The sequence below is a fragment of the Rhinopithecus bieti genome, unplaced genomic scaffold (genome assembly GCF_001698545.2).
Source record: "Rhinopithecus bieti isolate Rb0 unplaced genomic scaffold, ASM169854v2 scaffold_20150, whole genome shotgun sequence".
Taxonomy (NCBI): domain Eukaryota; kingdom Metazoa; phylum Chordata; class Mammalia; order Primates; family Cercopithecidae; genus Rhinopithecus; species Rhinopithecus bieti.
The window spans coordinates 413,112-432,786 of NW_016810565.1; the positions used below are offsets into that span (position 1 = coordinate 413,112).

General features: G+C 40.6%; 1 protein-coding gene across 6 annotated transcripts in view; it reads right to left on the reverse strand.

Annotated features, from left to right (window-relative positions):
* Nucleotides 1–19,675, reverse strand: part of PATE2 (prostate and testis expressed 2) — a 100,964-nt gene that overhangs the window by 42,587 nt on the left and 38,702 nt on the right. Inside the window, exons 2-8 of one of the 6 annotated variants that reach the window (XM_017892343.1) lie at nt 9,401–9,547; nt 6,006–6,104; nt 4,734–4,975; nt 4,327–4,392; nt 4,174–4,197; nt 3,706–3,846; nt 1,734–3,370 (exon numbers count right to left, since the gene is read on the reverse strand). In XM_017892343.1, the coding sequence (XP_017747832.1) occupies nt 3,201–3,370; nt 3,706–3,846; nt 4,174–4,197; nt 4,327–4,378 (387 nt within the window). In that variant the 5' untranslated portion in view covers nt 4,379–4,392; nt 4,734–4,975; nt 6,006–6,104; nt 9,401–9,547 and the 3' untranslated portion in view covers nt 1,734–3,200. Of the gene's footprint in view, nt 1–1,733; nt 3,371–3,705; nt 4,198–4,326; nt 4,976–6,005; nt 6,105–9,400; nt 9,548–10,228; nt 10,264–19,675 lie in introns of those variants that run through there. The other 5 variants (XM_017892342.1, XM_017892341.1, XM_017892340.1 and 2 more) reach the window with 5 other exon arrangements.

Here is a 19,675-nt window from a genome sequence, read left to right on the forward strand (position 1 = left end):
AAAAAAAAAAAAAAAAAAAAAAAAAAAAAATATATATATATATTCTTTGATAATCTGAGTCTTTAAACCCTGCTCAATTTTGTTTCTACTAACAGTTCCTTTCTTCCTAAGGATCAAGTTCTATTTCGTGAAAGGAATTTTAATGACATATTCCCATATATCTGAGATATCCAAGGACTTAGGGAACCCTGGTGGACCCTGATTTTGTCTATGGCATGTTCCCTTTACTATCCTAGTGTTACGTGTTTTTGCAAAAGGATTTACAGAGCTTCATAAACTATACTGCTGCCACCAATATGTCCTAACCGAAAGTTCAGAGAACTATGTTGATAGTTCTAAGCAAAGCCTTTTAAAATTAACCCAAGAATTCTAAGGCAGTCAACTTCAGCCTTCATGACTCACAGCCTCTTTTCAGTTGCTGTTCACAGCAACTGGGAGCTGTTTCCCCTGACTGAGGGCCAACCTGCCCCCACAAATCTGCATTAAAACCACAATATATAAGCAAATAGTACACCAAAAGCCAAGACTAATATATTTCATGTGACACAACTGCACTTGTATCCTAAATCCACACACACACACAAAAAATGTTTGAGATGGTGTCACACTGTCACCCAGGCTGGAGTGCAGTAGTACAATCACAACTCACTGCAGACTCAATCTCCTGGGCTCAAGCTATCCTTCCACCTCAGCCTCTCAAGCAGCTGGGAGTACAGTGCATGCCATCATGCCCAGTTAATTTTTGTATTTTTTGTAGAGACGGGGCTTCATCATATTATTCAGGCTGGGCTTTAACTCCTGAACTCAAGCAATTCACCTGCCTTGGCCTCCCAAAATGCTGGGATTACAGGCATGGGACACCAGGCCTGGCCAAGAGAAAAAAAATTAAGAAAATAAAATAAATTTTCACTTAATTACGGATCATTTAAATTATACACAGAGAAGGACAGAGCAAGATGGTAGAAAAGAAGCCTATACCATTTGTCCCTCTAGTAGGATCACCAAATTTTAACAACTATATACACACAGAAAAACACCATCACAAGAACCAAAAATCAGGTTGTTCGAACAATCACAGTACCTGGTTTTAACTTTGTATCACTGAAAGAGGCATTAAATAGGGGAGAAGAGACAGTCTTGAATTGCTGAAACCACCATTCTCCCATCCTCTGGCAGTGGTCACGTGGCACAGAGACGCTGTGCACTTGCGGGAGTGAGATCACAGCAACTGAGGGACTTGGCATTGAACTCAGTGCTGTCCTGTCACAGAGGAGAGTAAAGCCATGCTGGGCTTAGCCAGTACTTGTGTACAGAGGGAACAATTTGGACCAGACATAGCCAGAGGGGAATCACCCATCCCAGCAGCTAGAACTTAGCCAAAGTGCTTTGGGGTCCCAGGTAAAACTGAAAGGCAGTCCAGGACACAAGGACTGCAATTTCTAGGGAACTCTGGTGCTGGGCTGGGCTCAGAGCCAGTAAATGCCATGAATCATTGCTTTTTTAGAACCTACTGCCAGCATCTTCATTCTGTCCATTTAAACTAATTAATCAACCTTGCCTGAAAGAATCTACTTTCTATTTCTCAAGATGTTAAAGTATAGTATTCATTCTAATATTATAAAATTTGGGAGAAATCCCATCATACACATATTTAAAATATGTTTAAATTTATTTGTAGATTTAAATATTTAATTCTACTTATGTAAATACATTACACAAACTAATAAGCAGTCATAATCCTGGCTATCAATAGGGATGAGACCAACCTTGGGATAATATTACATATGTGTGTATATAATTATAAGCTAAAAAATACATATCATAGTGCCTGTAGATTCTAATGCATAGGATGGCTAAAATCATTTTTAAAATGTAAAACTAAAGTCAACCAATAATAATTCAGTGATTATTGTTATTTCATAACTTATTTCTGTTAAGAAAACTACAGTGATGATCTGAAAGTCTTATCTCTCCTTAACATTTTTTGTTACAGGGCTGTGCCAATAGATTAAAAACAATCAGCTTTTATCAATGGATATGTAGAATACAAGGTGATATTTGAATATTTTTGAGGACTGGGCATCCCTCACATGCTGTCTTAATTCATTTTCTATCACTACAACAGAACTGGGTAATTTACAATGAACAGAAATTTATTCAGCTCATGGCTCTGGAGTCTGAAAATTCCAAGAACACGATGCTGGCCTCTGATGAGGGCCTTCTCATTGCATCATAACATGGCGGAAGATCAAGCAAGAACACAAGACAGAGAAGAAATCAGGCCAAACTCATCCTTTTTAGCAGGAGCCCACTCCTGCAATAACTTACCCAACCTCATGATAACAGCATCAATCAATTCACGAGCTCAGCACCTCTTAAGTGCCCCACCTTCCAATATCGTTACATTAGCAATGAAATTTCAACATGAATTTTGGAGGGGGATATTCAAACAACAGCACGTGCTAAGAGACAGAGTAACTGGCCAACACTCAGCCAAGTGTGATCAAGGAAAGATTATTAGAAACTTTGTAGCTTAAGCCGTGTTGTCAGGAGTAGCTGTGCAGTAGTTTCCCAAAAATGGTGACAAGCACTGTGACTCTCATGTCTAGTACATTGACTATTTCTTTCACATAAGTCAGAGTTTCTAATGCTTTCTAATTTCACATTGACTTTCCCAAACCCCTTCTTAATATAAGCCCTACCTACAACCGCCCCCCGCATCAAATACTTTCCTACTCTCCTCTCACATCATTCTCCCAAAATTTCTGGTAACTTTCTCCCTATTTTTATCCAATCTACTTTCTCCTGATCTTCCCCCAGAAGCTCTACCATAAAACTACTTTGCTTCCTTTGCAAAATACTTTAGAATTCTAACTTCAGGCCAGGTTTAGCATCACAACTTAAGGGCAAGTGGAGACTGCCAGGTGGTACCAGGTAGCAAAGACCGAGGAATCCAACCAGAAGGCAGAGTTGAGGTTTTTCTGACCTAGATATTTACCCTTGCCTGTTAATGGAAACGCGGACATTGGAAAGACAGAGCTTCCATAGGTAGACATGCTGGAATAGAGAAGAGAGTGGTTTGGGGGAAAATGTAAGATGATGGTATTACCATTGGGTAAAAAAAAAGGCCAAGACTACAAGGAGATATAGTCTAACAACCTTAATCATTCATAATTATATGAACCATACACTATTTCATCCTAAGGCTCTGCTCCAAGAATCCTTGTAATATCTAAATTATCTCTGCCAGTATTACACCTGTTTTGATTAATGCAACAAGTCGTTTCTCTCAGAAGGTCGTGGAATACTTGGAACATTCCCTCATCACAGGGCCTGCAAGACAGTGTTGTATAACGGAACAGATACCTCCCTAAAGGGAAGAAAGGCAAATGTGGTCAGTTTGCCTCATTTCATCACCTTCCTAGCAATGACCTCTCTCCAGTACCTCCTCAGTTTTCTGTAGACTGGAATAAGCCCCTAGACTATGTCTGCATCTTGTCTATGTCTCTCTAGCCATGACCAGGCAGAAGACATCTGCCTCACATACAGGCCCCCGTACCCAGGTCTGTGTATGGTGAATCCCACTTCCCACCCTTTCCCATGATTCCAGATTCCCTCCACAACTTGGCTCCAAGGATTGTGGGCACCACTGGTGATATTTTGTGTCTCTCTGTAACACCACCCCCCACCTGTAGTGGGATCTACCTGTAGTGAGATCACTAAAGTAATAGTGATCTGTGGCACAACTCCTGTTTGTCGAATATAAATTAAACTTCCAGCAACTTTTCATGCCACCGTGGCAAATGGATCCATCAAAGTGTTCACAGGAATTGCAAAATCGAACCCCTGAAAAAGAGAGGCACTTTAAAGAACAGCACTAGGGAAAGTGATTCTGCTTCAGAAGTCTCTTCCCACCCGGAAACATTTATATCGAGGTGGTGCAAACCTCATGAGAAGAAAGTTGACACTAGTCCTGGCCTCTGTCAGGGGACCTTAATCCCTTGATTGGGTAACAGCTATGAACCCCAAAGAAGTCAGGGACCCTCCCAAGTCTAGGCAGGAAAGAAGACACTGGAGTATTGAGTGGGGAGAGGACAATGTGTAGAGAACTCAAGAATGTCTCCCTCACTGTGGCATTATTTATCCAAAAACGACAAACCAACTACACCGTACATTTCCATGTCAGGACTCTGTCTCCTGTGAAGAGAAGAAAAACTGTTCTTAAATGATTTCACAGCAGCCCCAAAACCCAAGTGTAGAAAGCCCTTTCTCCCACTCCATACATATCTCTCACCACCCATTCCTGTGTCCCTCTCCAGAGCTTACCCTCATCCATGAAGAGCACTACGAACATGCCCAGTAGAAGCAACCGGAACATCCTGGGGCCTTTTCCTGAGAACATCCCAGTGAGAGGTTCCAGCTTTATTTATTCTCATCACCTGCCCTCAGGCATCCCGCTAGAATCACAGCATCATGAATTTCAGCTCAAACCACCTGAATGCTCTCTACAACGTTCCCAGAACAGGGCACATCCTGTCTTTGTTTGCATTCCTCCGGCTACTTGGAACTCAGCCCACCCAGACACCCCGTTTCATTTTATCATAAGATATTAATTCATATTGGCATAGAATCTCTTTGGTTATGTTTTCATATGTTGGTCTACACAGAACATTTCTAACTCCACATCCACATGACCTCCTTTCACATATAATAAAGCTGGGATCACCAAGCACCTATGAAAGAGTCCGTCCTTTTCGGGCACCACACCACCCTGGGTTATCGCCTCAGCATGACCTCCAGTGGGACTTTGCCCCTCACAGTGAGGCATCAGGAACAGAGCCCAATACTCCAGATATGGTCTGACTGCTCAGTGTAGAAGACATCGTTGACGGATGGGATGAACAGGACAGGCCAGGAAAAAGTGGGGAAGACATGAAGACCATCTCAGCTTCTCCTGAGCTTTATTCATCCATTTCTGTCAAGGAAGGCAGAGATGATAAATGATTCCAGTGGGAGAGATTTACACTGCTGTTATGGGGAGGAAAGGGGAGATCTATTTGGACTGATCTTTGGAAAGGGTATGTAGAGGGAAAGTTAGAGAGGAAAGTTAGGGAGATTAGTTTTCCTATTGGTTCTTGGACTTTTCCTTACTTCCTCCAGAAGATGTCATACTTTCCTGCCACCCTTCTTTCTGCTCTCAGCTGCCACTTTCTCCATGAGGCATTTCCTGGCCACCATATACATAAAAGACCAAAACTCCCTAACTATACTTCCTTGTCCCTTCCCTCCTCGGTTTTTCTCCAGGGTACTTAACTCAATTTGTGCTTCTATAACTTTTCCTTATGCGTGTGCATTTTCTTTCTCTTCCCTCACAAGATGAAAACTCTATGAACACCCAAGTTTCAAGGGTTGCATTCATTGCTTTAACCATAGTACCCATAATTATGCCCTGTACACATCAGATCATCAGACATATTTGATGAAAAGATTAATAGCGTTACTGGATACTGGTAACCTGAGAGGCACAACGGAAGGGTACAAAAGTCTTTATATTGACAGTCCCTAATTCCACTTGACATGATGAAATTCCTAGCCTTAACCTTGCAGTTGGCAGTCACTACAGAGAAGACAGGCATTGGTAATGGCAGATTTCCTTGTGGTGAACACTGAGTGAGGGTCGGGCCCATTTATCTGAGTGGACTCATTCCCATAGCTCGACATGTGCTACGTGCTACATGTCAAGTACGATCCCTCACATAATCCTGACTATGAAGGCACTCCCCACACACCTGGGATGGAAGTCCAAGTATGCTGCCCACTTGCTGTGTGACCCTCAACACGTTACTTAGCCTCTCTGTGCCTCTGTGATGTAATAGGTAAAAATAAAACCATCACAGGTATATCTGAGGTAGTTGTTAATAAATTTACACAAGGGAAAGGGGAGAAAACAAACATTTGTTAAGGCTCTACTTGGGGTTAGACATTCTTCTGGGCATGTTACTCACCTGACATCTTTGAATTTTCTGAACAACCTTGTGGTTTAGAAGTAGTTGACCTCATCTTACAGATGATGACCAAGGTTTCTTGAAGTTGAAGTGTTTTTCCTAAGGTAACAAGGTGTTCATCTGTCTGATTAAACAGGACATTATCAATCCATTTCACCACAAGTTTTACAGTCTGGAGAGGGGTTCCCAGAGCTGGAGCTCCAGGTGGGTCTACCTTAGAATCATCAGGACAATGGTGGGGGGGAGAGAAGTAGAATGAGTAAGAAACAGGTCTCAATCAAAGAAAAATGGGTCTTTCTCTGTCTGGCAGAGACAATACTCATCAGCAAAATCCCATTGAGACTAAGGGGTTCCAAAGCATGACTAAGATCTAGGATTTATGTGCCTTTGTCAGAGAAGCAATTCCCATGGGGACCACCTTTATGGATCGTGCATTTGGAACATGTGAGACACAGGCAGCAACCCATGACCATAAGCCCCAGAGGGTCTGAGCTGGGAACACCAAGCATAGGCCTCCAGGCCTTTTTCCTGGCCTAGGAAGATACTCCTGCGTAATGACTTGGGAACCCAATTATTACACAGATGGGTGTGAATTACAGACTCCACCCAACCCAAGTCTCTCTCTTATAGTTCATCCAAGGCATTTTGAACAATGTTTTCCCAGAATAAAAGTAACAGAAATTTTGAAGATACTTTAAACTTATTGATGAATGAAAATCCCCATTGTGCTCCTAATTCTGAGAAAAGCAGTGTGACTACTTCACCATAGCTGCTTCCAATATAACTTCTGTAAATGTATCACACAACCCCATGTTAATAAGCACTATCATGGTTAACATCACACATGTGATACTCTGATTTTTGCACTTAATATTTTATTGTGGAATTTGTCCCCTTAAATCACTCTCCCTCCCAGAATGTGAGGCCCAGAATTGGGCAGGAGATTCAGGAGCCCATCACCTGATAAACTCCTGTGAAAAGGCTGATGCTCCAGTTCTGACTTCCAGTCTCAGCCACAGCTTCAACTGGCTGCTCAGCCTATCAACACCTCACTCTACCAGCCTAATGTGGACTGCAGAAAGGCCTTGGACCCTTGGGGCCACCTCTCCCTCCCAGAGAAAGGAGGCTGTGTTGTCCAACTTGCCCTTTCTTCCCCACCTTTCATATCTGAGCCTCCAGAACTTTCCCAGCCCTGCCCCAAGTCCTCTCCTGGGGTCCAGAGCCTGTACCTTCTCCCCTCCATGCCTGGCTCCTGCCCAAGACTTTGACATTCATCTCTGCTCCTTCCTATACCAGGAGTTATAGTCCATGCTGCCCTGCCCTGCCCTGTCCTGTCCTGTCCTGTCCTACTCCTGTCCTGCCCAGAGGCACAACTTGCACCCATCCTTTATCCCTACAGAGAGAGGAGAAGGTGGTAGATTTGAGACCAAATTAGGCTCCTTGTAGTCACCCCAGAGTTGTGTTCACTTTGCCCCTTTAGGAAAACGAAGGAAAACAAAATAAAAACAAAAGTCCCCAAAAGAAAGCTTCCTGCACTCAGCAAGATACCACTTCTGCCAGCTCCAAAGGAGAAGTGCCCCGGTCCTGCTCGGTAGGGAGGAGACCCAAAAAGCAGAATCACCATAGTTCCAGTGAGTCAGCGAGATGGCGGAGACCGGCCTGATGGCCAGGCTCTATTACAGCCTCCTCACAGGCAGAGAAAGGAAGCATGTGGCCAGGGTATGGTCACATTTCTTCTCCATGCCATCTGGTCTGTATCAGACTAGACATCTGTATCTCAGACTTGACAGGATTTAGGAGCCTAGACAACTAGGTCTCCTGACTTAGGCCTGCCTCAGACCCAAGCTCCCTCTAGCAGCCAAGAGAAACCCCAGGGCATTACCCTGCCTGTCTTGATACCCCCCAGAAACCCTTGACCCCACCCCCCCCCATCTCTTTCATGGCCAATCCACATCAGCCTGCTGACCAAGCCCCATTTACGCTCCTCTTAACTGCCCTCCAAGCTTTCTTCAGACTGCCTTGAAGGTACCATGGAAGGTGCCATTTTACCATATGCATAAAAGAGAGAAGTTGGGCATGGAAGCAATATAGCCCAATGCCTTTATTTTACACATAAGAAACAGGGCTCAATTAAAACGTCACCCCAATATAAAGGCAGAGGAAAACCATGACCCATGTCTTCTTAGTCATCAGGCCACTGACCATGTTGGCAGTTGAGGGAGGCATGGAGTATGAATTGGGCATCAGATACGAATTCTGAGTCACTTCCTTCCATTAGTTCAGCTCCTGCCACATGCCTGGCATAGGGTGTAACTTACTGAACTGGGTGAAAGGAACCCCATAGCCCTGCTCCTATGGCTTTGCCTCATTTGAGTCACCAGGATGTCAGTCTCTGGAGGGTGAGAGGGTTTTCCCCTGAGTCCCTCCATTCGGCCTTATTCCAGCCTTCTCACCAGCCTCCTGCCTTCGACGTGTGATAGTAGCACAGCACCTTTGGGAGTGACGAGCAAAGGGATGGGGGATTCCTGCAAGCCACCGCCAAACAGCAGTTCTGGAGCTGTTTCCATGGCTGCAGCTTTAGCAGATCTCCTCACTTGCCCTTCCCACTGCAGGCTGCTGGGACACTGACAAGTCAGGCTGGAGAGGAAGGACTGGATGCTGCAGCTCCCTAGCTGTGACCTCTGCCTGTCCTCCCCTGCCTGAGAAAACCTTTGTGTAAAGCACATGAGAGTGATAATGTTGATCTTAGGTTCAGACAAATGTATTATAAAGTTATTCTGGGAAAAGGAGAGCCCACTGCCATGCAACATAACTTTGTGGGATTCATTATTTCTATTTCACCAAGTAAAAGTGAACCAAGTACTCTGCCATCTATTCTCCCAAAGGCCAAAATGTAAGGACATAACCGAGGTAAAATCATGAAACACTTGGCATTTGGGATTCCCAGGAGCCACACAGACTCACTAACCAGAGAGTAGGTCTTCAGTCAGCACTGGCCACTCTCAGCAGTCACTTGTCCAGGGAGAGGAGTGACCCAGGGCCTATAGCTGATGTTCTCGCACGGGAAGGGAAAGACCTGGCAATGGGCTTGTCTGCAGGAGCGACCTCTGAAAGGTCAACTACCATCACGGATGAGATTTTGCTTGCATGTTGGAGTGGGCAAGAGATCAAGAACAGTTTCTTCTAGATGGCCTTTGAAGTCAGGAGCTCAAGTTCAGAACAGATTGGTTTCTCTCAGATGGGTGAGCAGCTTAGAAGTTAGCTGAACTCTGATTCACTAAGATAGAGTAAGAGCTCGACCTCTACAACCCAGGGTAATCTAAAGACAGAGATACATTCAGAGGATTGTGTAGATCCCAAGAAGGAGCTCCACTAAAGGTTCTGGGGATGCTCACCTTGTATCTTTCCCCATCTGCAGGTCTTCCTTCTCTGATTTTCTGGGAGCCTCTAAGTGCCTTGCCAGATTCCAAACTCCTAGGCATAAGTGGTTTTCTTCTAGGAGAATGCCTATAGCAGCTGTTCCAGGAGTATTAGAGGAGAACCTGTTCCCAGATCAAACCCACAGTCAGGCACAATTACCGAGATTTTGAATGCTAGGTCAATTCTACTAATCCCACTCTGCTTTTCCAAAGGCCTTGAGTACTCTCATCTCTTTCTATCTTAGGACGACAAAACTCCTTAACGCTTCCCATAGCAAGTGATTGAAAGAGGACATCCAGGTCAGAGAATGGCCCTGATCACAAAGGGGCACAATCCTTGAATGCTATAATAATGACATCCGTAACAACTCCCGCTGTGCTGCTTACCTTCCTGGGCCTCACCCAGTGATACTATTACAACCTCTGCTTTTTCTCCCTGCCTCTACCTTTCTGACCTTTCTTTCTTGACAGGGCCTTTCTCTCTAATAATGTGGCTTTTCCCACTGAAACCAGGGGGCAGCAAAGGTGGGATTAAAGACAGTGTTTTTCCCCTTGCTCAACTACGGCCAGAGGGGAAGACTTCTAACCCACAAATTGTTCCTATTATCATAAATAACAAGTTCTACTCTAGGTCAAGAAAGCCATCTAAGTGTCAAAACCATTTACTATTTGGACAGCTGAGTTTCATACATTTAAAGCAGCTGTCTTGGGAAATTTGGTTGCATAAGAAAGGGGATGGTCTGATAACCATTATGTTGAGTCACAAATGTTTGTGCACCTGGAAGAGCAGCTCCCCATGCCTACCTTTCTGATATGTGATGTGCGAATAAGAACTATCTTGTTCCTTCCCTTCTCTCAAGTAGAATAGTTAAGAATATCCAGCTTTGAAAGGAGGTTCAAAAAACTAGAGTTTTAGAATTTCTGCCAGACTTTTGTGCACCCATTGGTTGGCAGTCAGCAGGAGAGACTCTGTTGCTTGAAAAAGATAGAACTGTTGGTCCCATTTTTCTGTGTATCTGAGGCCACTGGACATGGTTGCAGAGGAGGAGAAGGAACAAAGTAGGGTTTACTATCATTCTGCATAATACAGTTCTTACAGTTGGCATACATTTATGTGGATTACAGTGTTATTTAAAGGAATGTGTCCCATCTTAATTCTGATCTAAACTGACTGCATTGTCTCTGAGAATCTATTTTTTGGAGAGTGATAAGCTTATATGTGCACAGGTGTATGCGTTTATGTGTGTACAAGAGTGCGTACATACCATTAATTTCCTGCTGAATGACCAGGAAGATTGAGAAGAGACATGTGCACCTTATGTTGATGGGTGATCTTAAAGGGCAGGGATCTTGGCACAGCATCACCATCATGGGCTACTTCAGCAGGTACAAAGACCCAAACTCCTTCTGAATGGCATGGTGAAGGGGTACACTTTTGGACCATAGATTTTTCCCATTGTTCTCCCCTAGGTTACAGAGGTTCTTGTCCTTAAATCCAATCCCTATTCATGCCTGAATAATTCCATTTGGGAGCAATAGGATGTGGATTATCATGCATCAGAATGTACATTGGTGGGGAGAAAGCGGGCCTGTTCTTCCTGAGAGCAGGAAGTAGGGCAACTGAGGGCACCTTTTCTAAAGTATAGTGGGAATTTATACTATGGAAGGTTTAAGGGACACAAACTTTCAAACAGACAACCGTAACTAGGAATTGGGGTTTGCATGGGCACCACCTGTGACTGGGGTTTCTGTTTGCTTTTGTATTTGTTTTATGTTCTTGTCCTTCTAACCATGGGAGAGGCATATTAAGTGTAGAGTTTGAAATGTTTTATTTCTCGTTAAACCAATCTTTCTCAACATTTTGATACCGTAAAGTCTTAAACATCCATACAACCCTTTATTGTGGTGTCACTAGTAAGAAAGGAGTAGGGCAAGAGAAGTGTGGTCCTCTGCACTTTTTTCCACTGAGTCCCACACCATGACAGCAGCATCTCATCAGGAGAACATCATGCTTCAGACCATCTGGTTTCCAATCCCAGCTCTGCCTCTTACTGATTACGTGATCGTGCCTAAGTTGGTTAACTTCTCCATGCCCATACTAATTATGTATAAAATTATACTAATTATAATATATACTTACATGAAGTATAATTATTTTTTTTTAAATAATTATACTAAGCTCATGGGAATTTTGTGATGATGAAATGGGATGATGGAGGTAAATGGTGTGGAACAGGGTCCACAACAGGAAAGTGTTCACTGGAGGTTTCTGGTTATGATTAGCATATGGAGAGTCAGTAGCCAAAGAATACCAGGAAGTGTCTAGGATCAAATTGAATAGAGGTTGTATTAGTTTGCTAGGGCTGCCATAACAAAATACCACAGACTAGGTGGCTTAAAAAACAAAAATTTATCTTCTCACAGTTCTGCAGGCTGGAAATCCAAGCTCAGGGTGCCAGCAGGGCTCTTTTCTCCTTTGCTTGCAGGTTGCTGCCCTCTCCCTGTGTCCTTACAGGGTCTCTCCTCTGTGAAAGCACATTCCTGGTATCTTTCACGCTTCTTATAAGGACACCAGTCTTATTGGACTAGGTCCCATCCATATGCCCTCATTTAGCCTTAATCACCTCTTTAAGGCCCTGTCTCCAAATACAGTCACATTCTAATGTATTGTGGGTTACAGGTTCAGCATATGAATTTGGTGGCAACACAATTCAATAACAGGGATCCTGGTTGGAGCTAAGTTTAACATGGAACATCAACTACGGTGCTTAACTGGCATAAACGTGCACATAATCATACAGATTACCTTTGCTCTCAAATATACTCACAAGAAGCACAGAGAAAGCCTGGACAGCAGCAGTTTGCATTGCTTGTAAATGAAGTCACTGAAGTGTTAGAGGCAGTCAGCCCTGAGGCAGAAAGGCAGCCAGGCATGAGAGAGAGCCTCTGGAGCCTGGATTGAGCGCTGCCTACGGTTTCAAAGCAGCCTTACACAGAGTAGCAGAAATTCACATGTTCATCGAGTACACATGGACATACAGAAAAGGAAAAACAGACACGAGGACCTACTTGAGCGGGGAGGAGAGTGAAGATCCAAAAACTGCCCATCTGGTACTCTGCTCATTACCTGGGCGACAAAATAATCTGTACACCAAACCCCGGCAACACGCAATTTACCCGTGTAACAAACCTGCACACACACTCCCTGAACCTTAAAAAAAAAAAAAGCTAAAAAGAAAAAAAAATAAATTAACATATTCAGTTTCTAACTATTAGAAAGAAAAAGTTCTCTGCCTAGCTATTGAGGCTGGAAAAATGGTTATGGAGGCAGAGAAAAGGGAGCCACACAATACAGTTTGGGAATTCAGCACATGTTGGTAGAAGTGATGGCTGATGGTTTTCATAGCAAAACATCATTACAGAAACTTAGATTTCTAAAGAAGAGCTCTAAAAAAATCTCACTGATAATTTAAGAGAAGAAAGAAAGAAGAAACATTACATTGGCATGAAGCTGAGATGTGCTCCAATCTTGTAGTATGACATTCTATCCCATAAAATCCACCCCTCACTGCTCAAATTAAGATTTCAAGCATTCTTCTCATTTGACTATATATAGGAGTGCAAAAGACTTAATGTTAGTAGCTGACTGCTTAACAATAATTGAAGAAAGTTTTAATAATATGGAGAATATCATGGACTTCAAAAGTGCATTTTTGAATGGTTTTAAAATAAAAAAGAAAAGCCTTCATATATGAAAAACATTCATATAAAATATTTAAACATTCATATAAAACAGTGGGGGTAGAAGGCAATAAAGAAAAAAGCCATACAACAGAAACTAGCAACAAAGTTGTAACCATTGTTTCTGGGTCTTCTAAGCCTTCTAAGGAAATCTGTGCTGCGTACAGTTCTTGGCATCTAAGCAGTCATGTCTCACACCACGGAAGCACATGACCCTTTATAACTTCATAAAATGGAATTCTACAGAATGGAAGATTAGGAAGAGAAACAAAAATAGAGTAAAGTTTTTAAAGTAGTCTGAATCTGCTCAAGGAAATATTTCATGCTTGAAGCAAAATCTCTTGGGATCATTGAAAACCACATTCAGAGATTAATCATGTTGCATTCCCAGCCAAATTATATTTCATATTTTTAAACATGTTTAAGCTTCCATTTACATTTTTCATAAGATATTATATAGTTGTTGCGAATTTTAATCAATACAGAAATGTGAAAAAGAAGTTGATGTTCTTGTCCACCCACCCTCAAATCACACACTTGCAAGATAACCAGTTTATACTATTGTCACACCACATTACATCAGTTGAAATTTCAGTTCCTGAGCCAACTACTATAACAGGAATCCTTTTCAGCGAAGGAGTGGGGACCCTCTAGCAGCCCTGGCCTTTGAAACACTGTCTCTCCCGCCCCCTTCTGGACAATGCTTTGATTGCCACAGGATGAGGCTGCTCTTGCTGGTTTATTTCAGCGGAGAAACAGAGGCTCTGCCTGCCTCAAGGCTTTCATTCTTTCAGCAATATTTATTGATCCCACTTCTGGATTCCAGGCACTGTCCTAAGAGCTGGAAAAACCATGATAGATATGATAGATGAGGTTTCTACTGTCATGAAATGTACAGGCAAGTAAACAAGTAAAAGAATAAAGTGTAACATATGCTATGAAGAAACCCAAGAGCATACTGGCAAGGAGAACTAAGAAATACAGCTGCAAGAAATCATAGATGACACAAACAAATGGAAAAACATTCCAGGCGCATGGATTGATTGGAAGAATCAATATCATTAATATGGCTATACTGTCCAAAGTGATCTACAGGTTCAGTGCTATTCCTGTCAAACTACCAACATCATTTTTCACAGAAATAGAAAAACCTACTCTAAAATTCTAATGGAACTAAAAAAGAGCCCAAATAGCCAAACCAATTAATTCTAAGCAAAAAGAACAAAGCCAGAGGTATCATTACCCAGCTTAAAAAATACTAAAACACTACAGTAAGCAAAGCAGCATGGTACTGTTACAAAAACAGACACACAAACCAAGGGAACAGAATAGAGAACCCAGAAATAAAGCCACACAACACACCTACAGCCATCTGATCTTCAAAAACGTCGACAAAAACAAGCAACGGGGAAAGGACTCCCTATTCAACAAACTGTGCTGGGATAACTGGCTAGCCATGTGCAGAAGAATGAGAGGGTACTTGTGGAGGTTTGTTACATGGGTATATTGTGTGATGTTGAGGTTTAGGGTACAAATAATCCTATCACCCAGATAGTGAGCGTATTATCCAATAGGTAGTTTTTCAGCCCATGTCCCCTTTCCCTTCCCCTTTCTAGTCGTCCCCAGTATCTACTGTTCCCATTTTTGTGTGCATGTGTACCCAATGTTTAGCTCCCACTTTTAAGTGAGAGCATGTAGTATTTGGTTTTCTATTCCTCACCTACCTTTCACCATATACTGATTTCCTTTCTTTTGGGTACATGCCCAGCAGTGGGATTGCTGGATCATGTGGTAACTGTATTTTTAGTTTTTGAGGAACCTCTAAACTGTTCTTTATAGTAGTTGTACTAATTTACATTCCCACCAACAGCATATGAGAGTTCCTTTTTCTCCACATCCTTGCCAGCATTTGTTATTGCCTGTCTTTTGCATATAAGCCATTTAACTGGGGCGAAATGATATCTTATTTTAGCTTTGATTTGCATTTCTCTGATGATCAATGATGTTTAGCAAGTTTTATATGCCTGTTTACCATTTCTATGTCTTCTTTTGAGAAATGTCTGTTCAAATTTTTGCCCATTTATTGAAAGGATTATTAGGAATTTTCCTATATAATTGTTTGAGCTCTTTATATATTCTGGTTATTAATCCTTTGTCAGAGGGGTAGTTTACAAATATTTTCTCCCATTCTGTAGTTGTCTTTTCACTTTGGTGTTTCCTTTACTGTGCAGAAGATTTTTACTTGATGTGATGCCCTTTGTTTATTTTTGCTTTTTTGCCTGTGCTTGTGGGGATTGCTCAATAAATTTTTGCCCAGACCAGTGTCATGTAGACTTTCCCCAATATTTTCTTGCAGTAGTTTCATAGGTTGAGGTATTAGATTTAAGCCTTTAATCCATTTTGATTTGATTTTTGTATGTGGGGAGAGACTGGGGTCATTCTTCTGCATATGGATATCCAGTTTTCCCAGAACCATTTATTGAAGAGATTGCCTTTTCCCCAGTGTATGCTCTTGACAACTTTGTCAAAAATGAGTTCACTGTAGGTGCATGGATTTGTTTCTGGGCTCTCTATTCTGTTTCATTGATCTATGTGTCTATTTTTATGCCAGTACCATGCTGCTTTGGTGACTATTGCTCTGTAGTATAATTTGAAGTCAGGTAATATAATTTCTCCAGTTTTGTACTTTTCACTCAGGATAGCTTTGGCTACTCTTGGTCTTTTGTGGTCCCATATAAATTTTAGGATTGTTTTCTCTGTTTCTCTGAAGAATGTCATTCATATTTTGATAGGGATTTAATTGAATCTGTAGATTCAGTGAATTTATAGATTGCTTTGGGTAATACAGACATTTTAACAATATTGATTCTTAGAGTCCATCAACATGGAATAACTTACCATTTTTTTGGTATCCTCTTCAATTTATTTCAACAGTGTTTTATAGTTTTTATTACAGAGATATTTCACTTCTTTGGTTAAGTCCCAGGTATTTAATTTTATTTGTGGCTATTGTAAACGGGATTATGTTCTTTATTTCTTTTTTAAATTGTTCACTTTTGGCATATAGAAATGCTACTGACTTTTGTATGTTGATTTTTTATCCTGCGACTTTATTGAATTTGACAGTTCTAATAGTTCTTTGGTGGAGTCTTTAAGATTTTCTAAATGTAAGATCATCTCATCTACAAACAAGAATAATTTGACTTATTTCTTTCTAATTTGAATGTCCTTTATTTCTTTCTCTTCTGTGATTGTGCTAGCTAAGACTTTCACTACTATGTTGGATAACAGTGGTGAAAGTGGGCATCCTTGTCATGTTCCAGTTCTTAGAGAAAAGGCTTTCAGTTCTTTCCCATTCACTATAATACTAGCTGTGGGTTTGTCTACAGCTTTTATTATGTCGAGGTATGTTCATTCTATAAACAGTTTTTTGAAGGTTTTTATTATAAAGGAATATTGAATTTTATCAAATGCATTTTCAGCATCAATTGAAGTGACTGTGTGATTTTTGTCCTTCATTCTGCTGATATGATGTCCCACACTGGTTGATTTCCATAGGAACTATCTTTGCATCCCAGGAATAAATTCCACTTGGTCATAATCAATGCTGTTTTTAATGTGTTGTTTAATTCATTTTTTCCAGTATTTTGTTGAAAACTTTTGCATCAATATTCATTGGAGTTTTTTTTGTTTTTCTTTCTGTTTTTTTTTCCCCTTGATATGTCTTTGTCTGGTTCTGCTGTCGGGGTAATTAGCAGCCTCCTAGAATGAGTTTGTCCTCCTCTATTTTTGGGAACCGTTTGAGTAGGATTGGTATTAGTTCTTCTTTAAATGTTTGGTAGAATTCAGCAGTGAAGCCCATCAGGCCCTGGGCTTTTCTTTCCCAGGAGATGCATTTTTTTTAACTGCTTTGATCTTTTTCTTTGTTATTGGTCCGTTTCGGTTTTGGATTTCTTCATGGTTCAATCTTGGTAGACTGTATGTGTCTAGGAATTTATCCATTTCCTGTAGATTTTCCCATTTGTTGGCATACAGTTGCCCATAGTAGCCACTAATGATCGCTGACATTTGTGTGGCATCCATTGTAATGTGTCCTTTTTATCTCTGATTTTGATTAAGTCTTCTCCCTTGTTTTCCTTGTTAGTCTGGTTAAAGATTTGTCAATTTTATCTTTTCCCAAAACCAACTGTTTGTTTCATTGACCTTTTGTATTGTTTTCTTTATTTCAAATTTATTTATTCCTGCTCTGATCTTTATTATTTATTCTACTAATTTGGGGTTTGGTTTGCTGTTGCTTTTCTAGTTCTTTAAGGTGCATTTTTAGGTTGTTTATTTGAAGTTTTCCTTCTTTTTTGACATAGGCACTTATAGCTAGATATTTCCCTCTTAGCACTGCTTTCACTGTATCCCACAGGTTGTGGTATGTTGTGTGTTGTGTTTCCATTTTATTTGTGTCAAAAAAGTGTCCATTTTCTTCTTAATTTCTTCATTGACCTACTGGTCATTCAGGAGCATATTGTTTAATTATCATGTATTTGTATATTTTCCAACATTCCTCTTATTTTTGTTTTTATTCCTTTGTGGTCAGAGAAGATGTTTGGTATTATTTCAATTTTTAAAAAAATGGTTTAAGATTTGTTTTGTAACCTAACATATAGTCTATCCTTGAGAACGGTCCATGTGCTGAGGAAAAGAATGTGTATTCTGCAACCATTGGATGAAATGTTCCCTAAATATTTATTAGGTCTATATGGTCTATAGTGCAGATTAAGTCTGATGTTTCTGTGTTGATTTTCTGTCTGGGAGATCTGTCCAATGCTGAAAGTGGAGTGTTGAAATCTATTGTATTGGGGCCTCTCTCTCTGTTTAGCTCTAATATTATTTGCTTTATATATCTGGGTGTTCCAGTGTTGGTTGCATAGATATTTACAATCATATCCTCTTGCTGAATTGACCCCTTTATCATCATATAGTGAGTGACCTTCTTTGTCTTTTCTTGCTGTTGTTGTCTTGAAATCTATTTTGTCTGAAATAAGTATAGCTACTCCTGCTCTTTTTTGGTTTCCATTGGCATGGAATAGCTTTTTCCATGCCTTCCTTTTCCATCTTTGTGTGTCTTTATAAGTGAAATGTGTTTCTTGTGGGCAACAGATCATCAGGTCTTATTTTTTAAATCCATTCTGCCACTCTATGTCTTTTGATTGGATAATTTAGTCTATTTATATTCAATGTCATTACTGATAAGTAAGGACTTACTCCTGCAGTTTTATTTGTTTTATGGTCTTCTCTTTCTTCTTTTCTTCCTGTCTTCCTTTTAGTGAAGGTGATTTTCTCTGGTTATATGACTCAGTTTCTTGCTTTTTATTTTTTGTGTATCCATTGTGTGTTTCTTGGTTTGCTCTTACCATGCAGCTTGCAAATACTATTTTATACCCCATTATTTTAAGCTGAAAAATGTAACACTGTTTGCATAAGCAAGAAATAAACAGGCAAAAAGAAATCTAAGTAAAACTCTGTATCTTAACTTCATGACCCCACTTTTACCTTTTGTTGTTTCTATTTATACCTTATTGTACTGTTTGTGTCTTGAAAAGTTGTTGTAGTTATTATTTTGACTTGCTCACTTTTGTCTTTCTACTTAAAATAGTTTATACACCACAATCCACATTATAATATTTTGTGTTTTTCTGTGTACTTACTGTTACCAGTGAGTTTTGTGCCTTCAGATGATTACAATATTGCTCATTAACATCTTTTACTTTCTGATTGAAGAATTCCCTTTAGCCTTTCTTGTAGGACAGGTCTAGTATTGATAAAATCCCTCAGCTTTTGTTCATTTGGGAAAATCTTTATTTCTCCACCATGTTTGAGGGATATTCTCACCAGATATACTATTCTAAAAGGTTTTTTTTCCCCCCTCGGCACTTTAAATATGCCATGCCACTCACTCATGACCTATAAGGTTTCCACTGTAAAGTCTGCTGCCAAATGCGTTGGAGCCCCATTATCTGTTATTTACTTTATTTTCTTGCTGCTTTTTGGATTCTTTCTTTATCCTTAACCTTTGGCAGCTTGATTATGAAATGCCTTGAGGTAGTCTTCTTTGGGTTAAATCTGTTCGGTGTTCTATAATCTTCCTGGGCTTGGATATTTACATCTTTCTCTAGGTTTGGGAAATTCTCTGTTATTATCCCTTGAATAAACTTTCTACCCCATCTCTTCCTGTACCTCCTCTTTAAGCCCAATAATTCTTAGATTTGCCCTTTTGGGGCTGTTTTCTAGATCCCTTAGGCATGCTTCATTGTTTTTCATCCTTTTTTCTTTTATGTCCTCTTACCGTGTACTTTCAATTAGCCTGTCTGTCTTCAGCTCACTAATTCTTTCTTCTGCTTGATCAGTTCTGCTATTAAGAGACTCTGATACATTCTACAGTATACCAGTTGCATTTTTCAGCTCCAGTATTTCCACTTGATTCTGTTTAATTATTTCAATCCCTCTGTTAAATTTGTC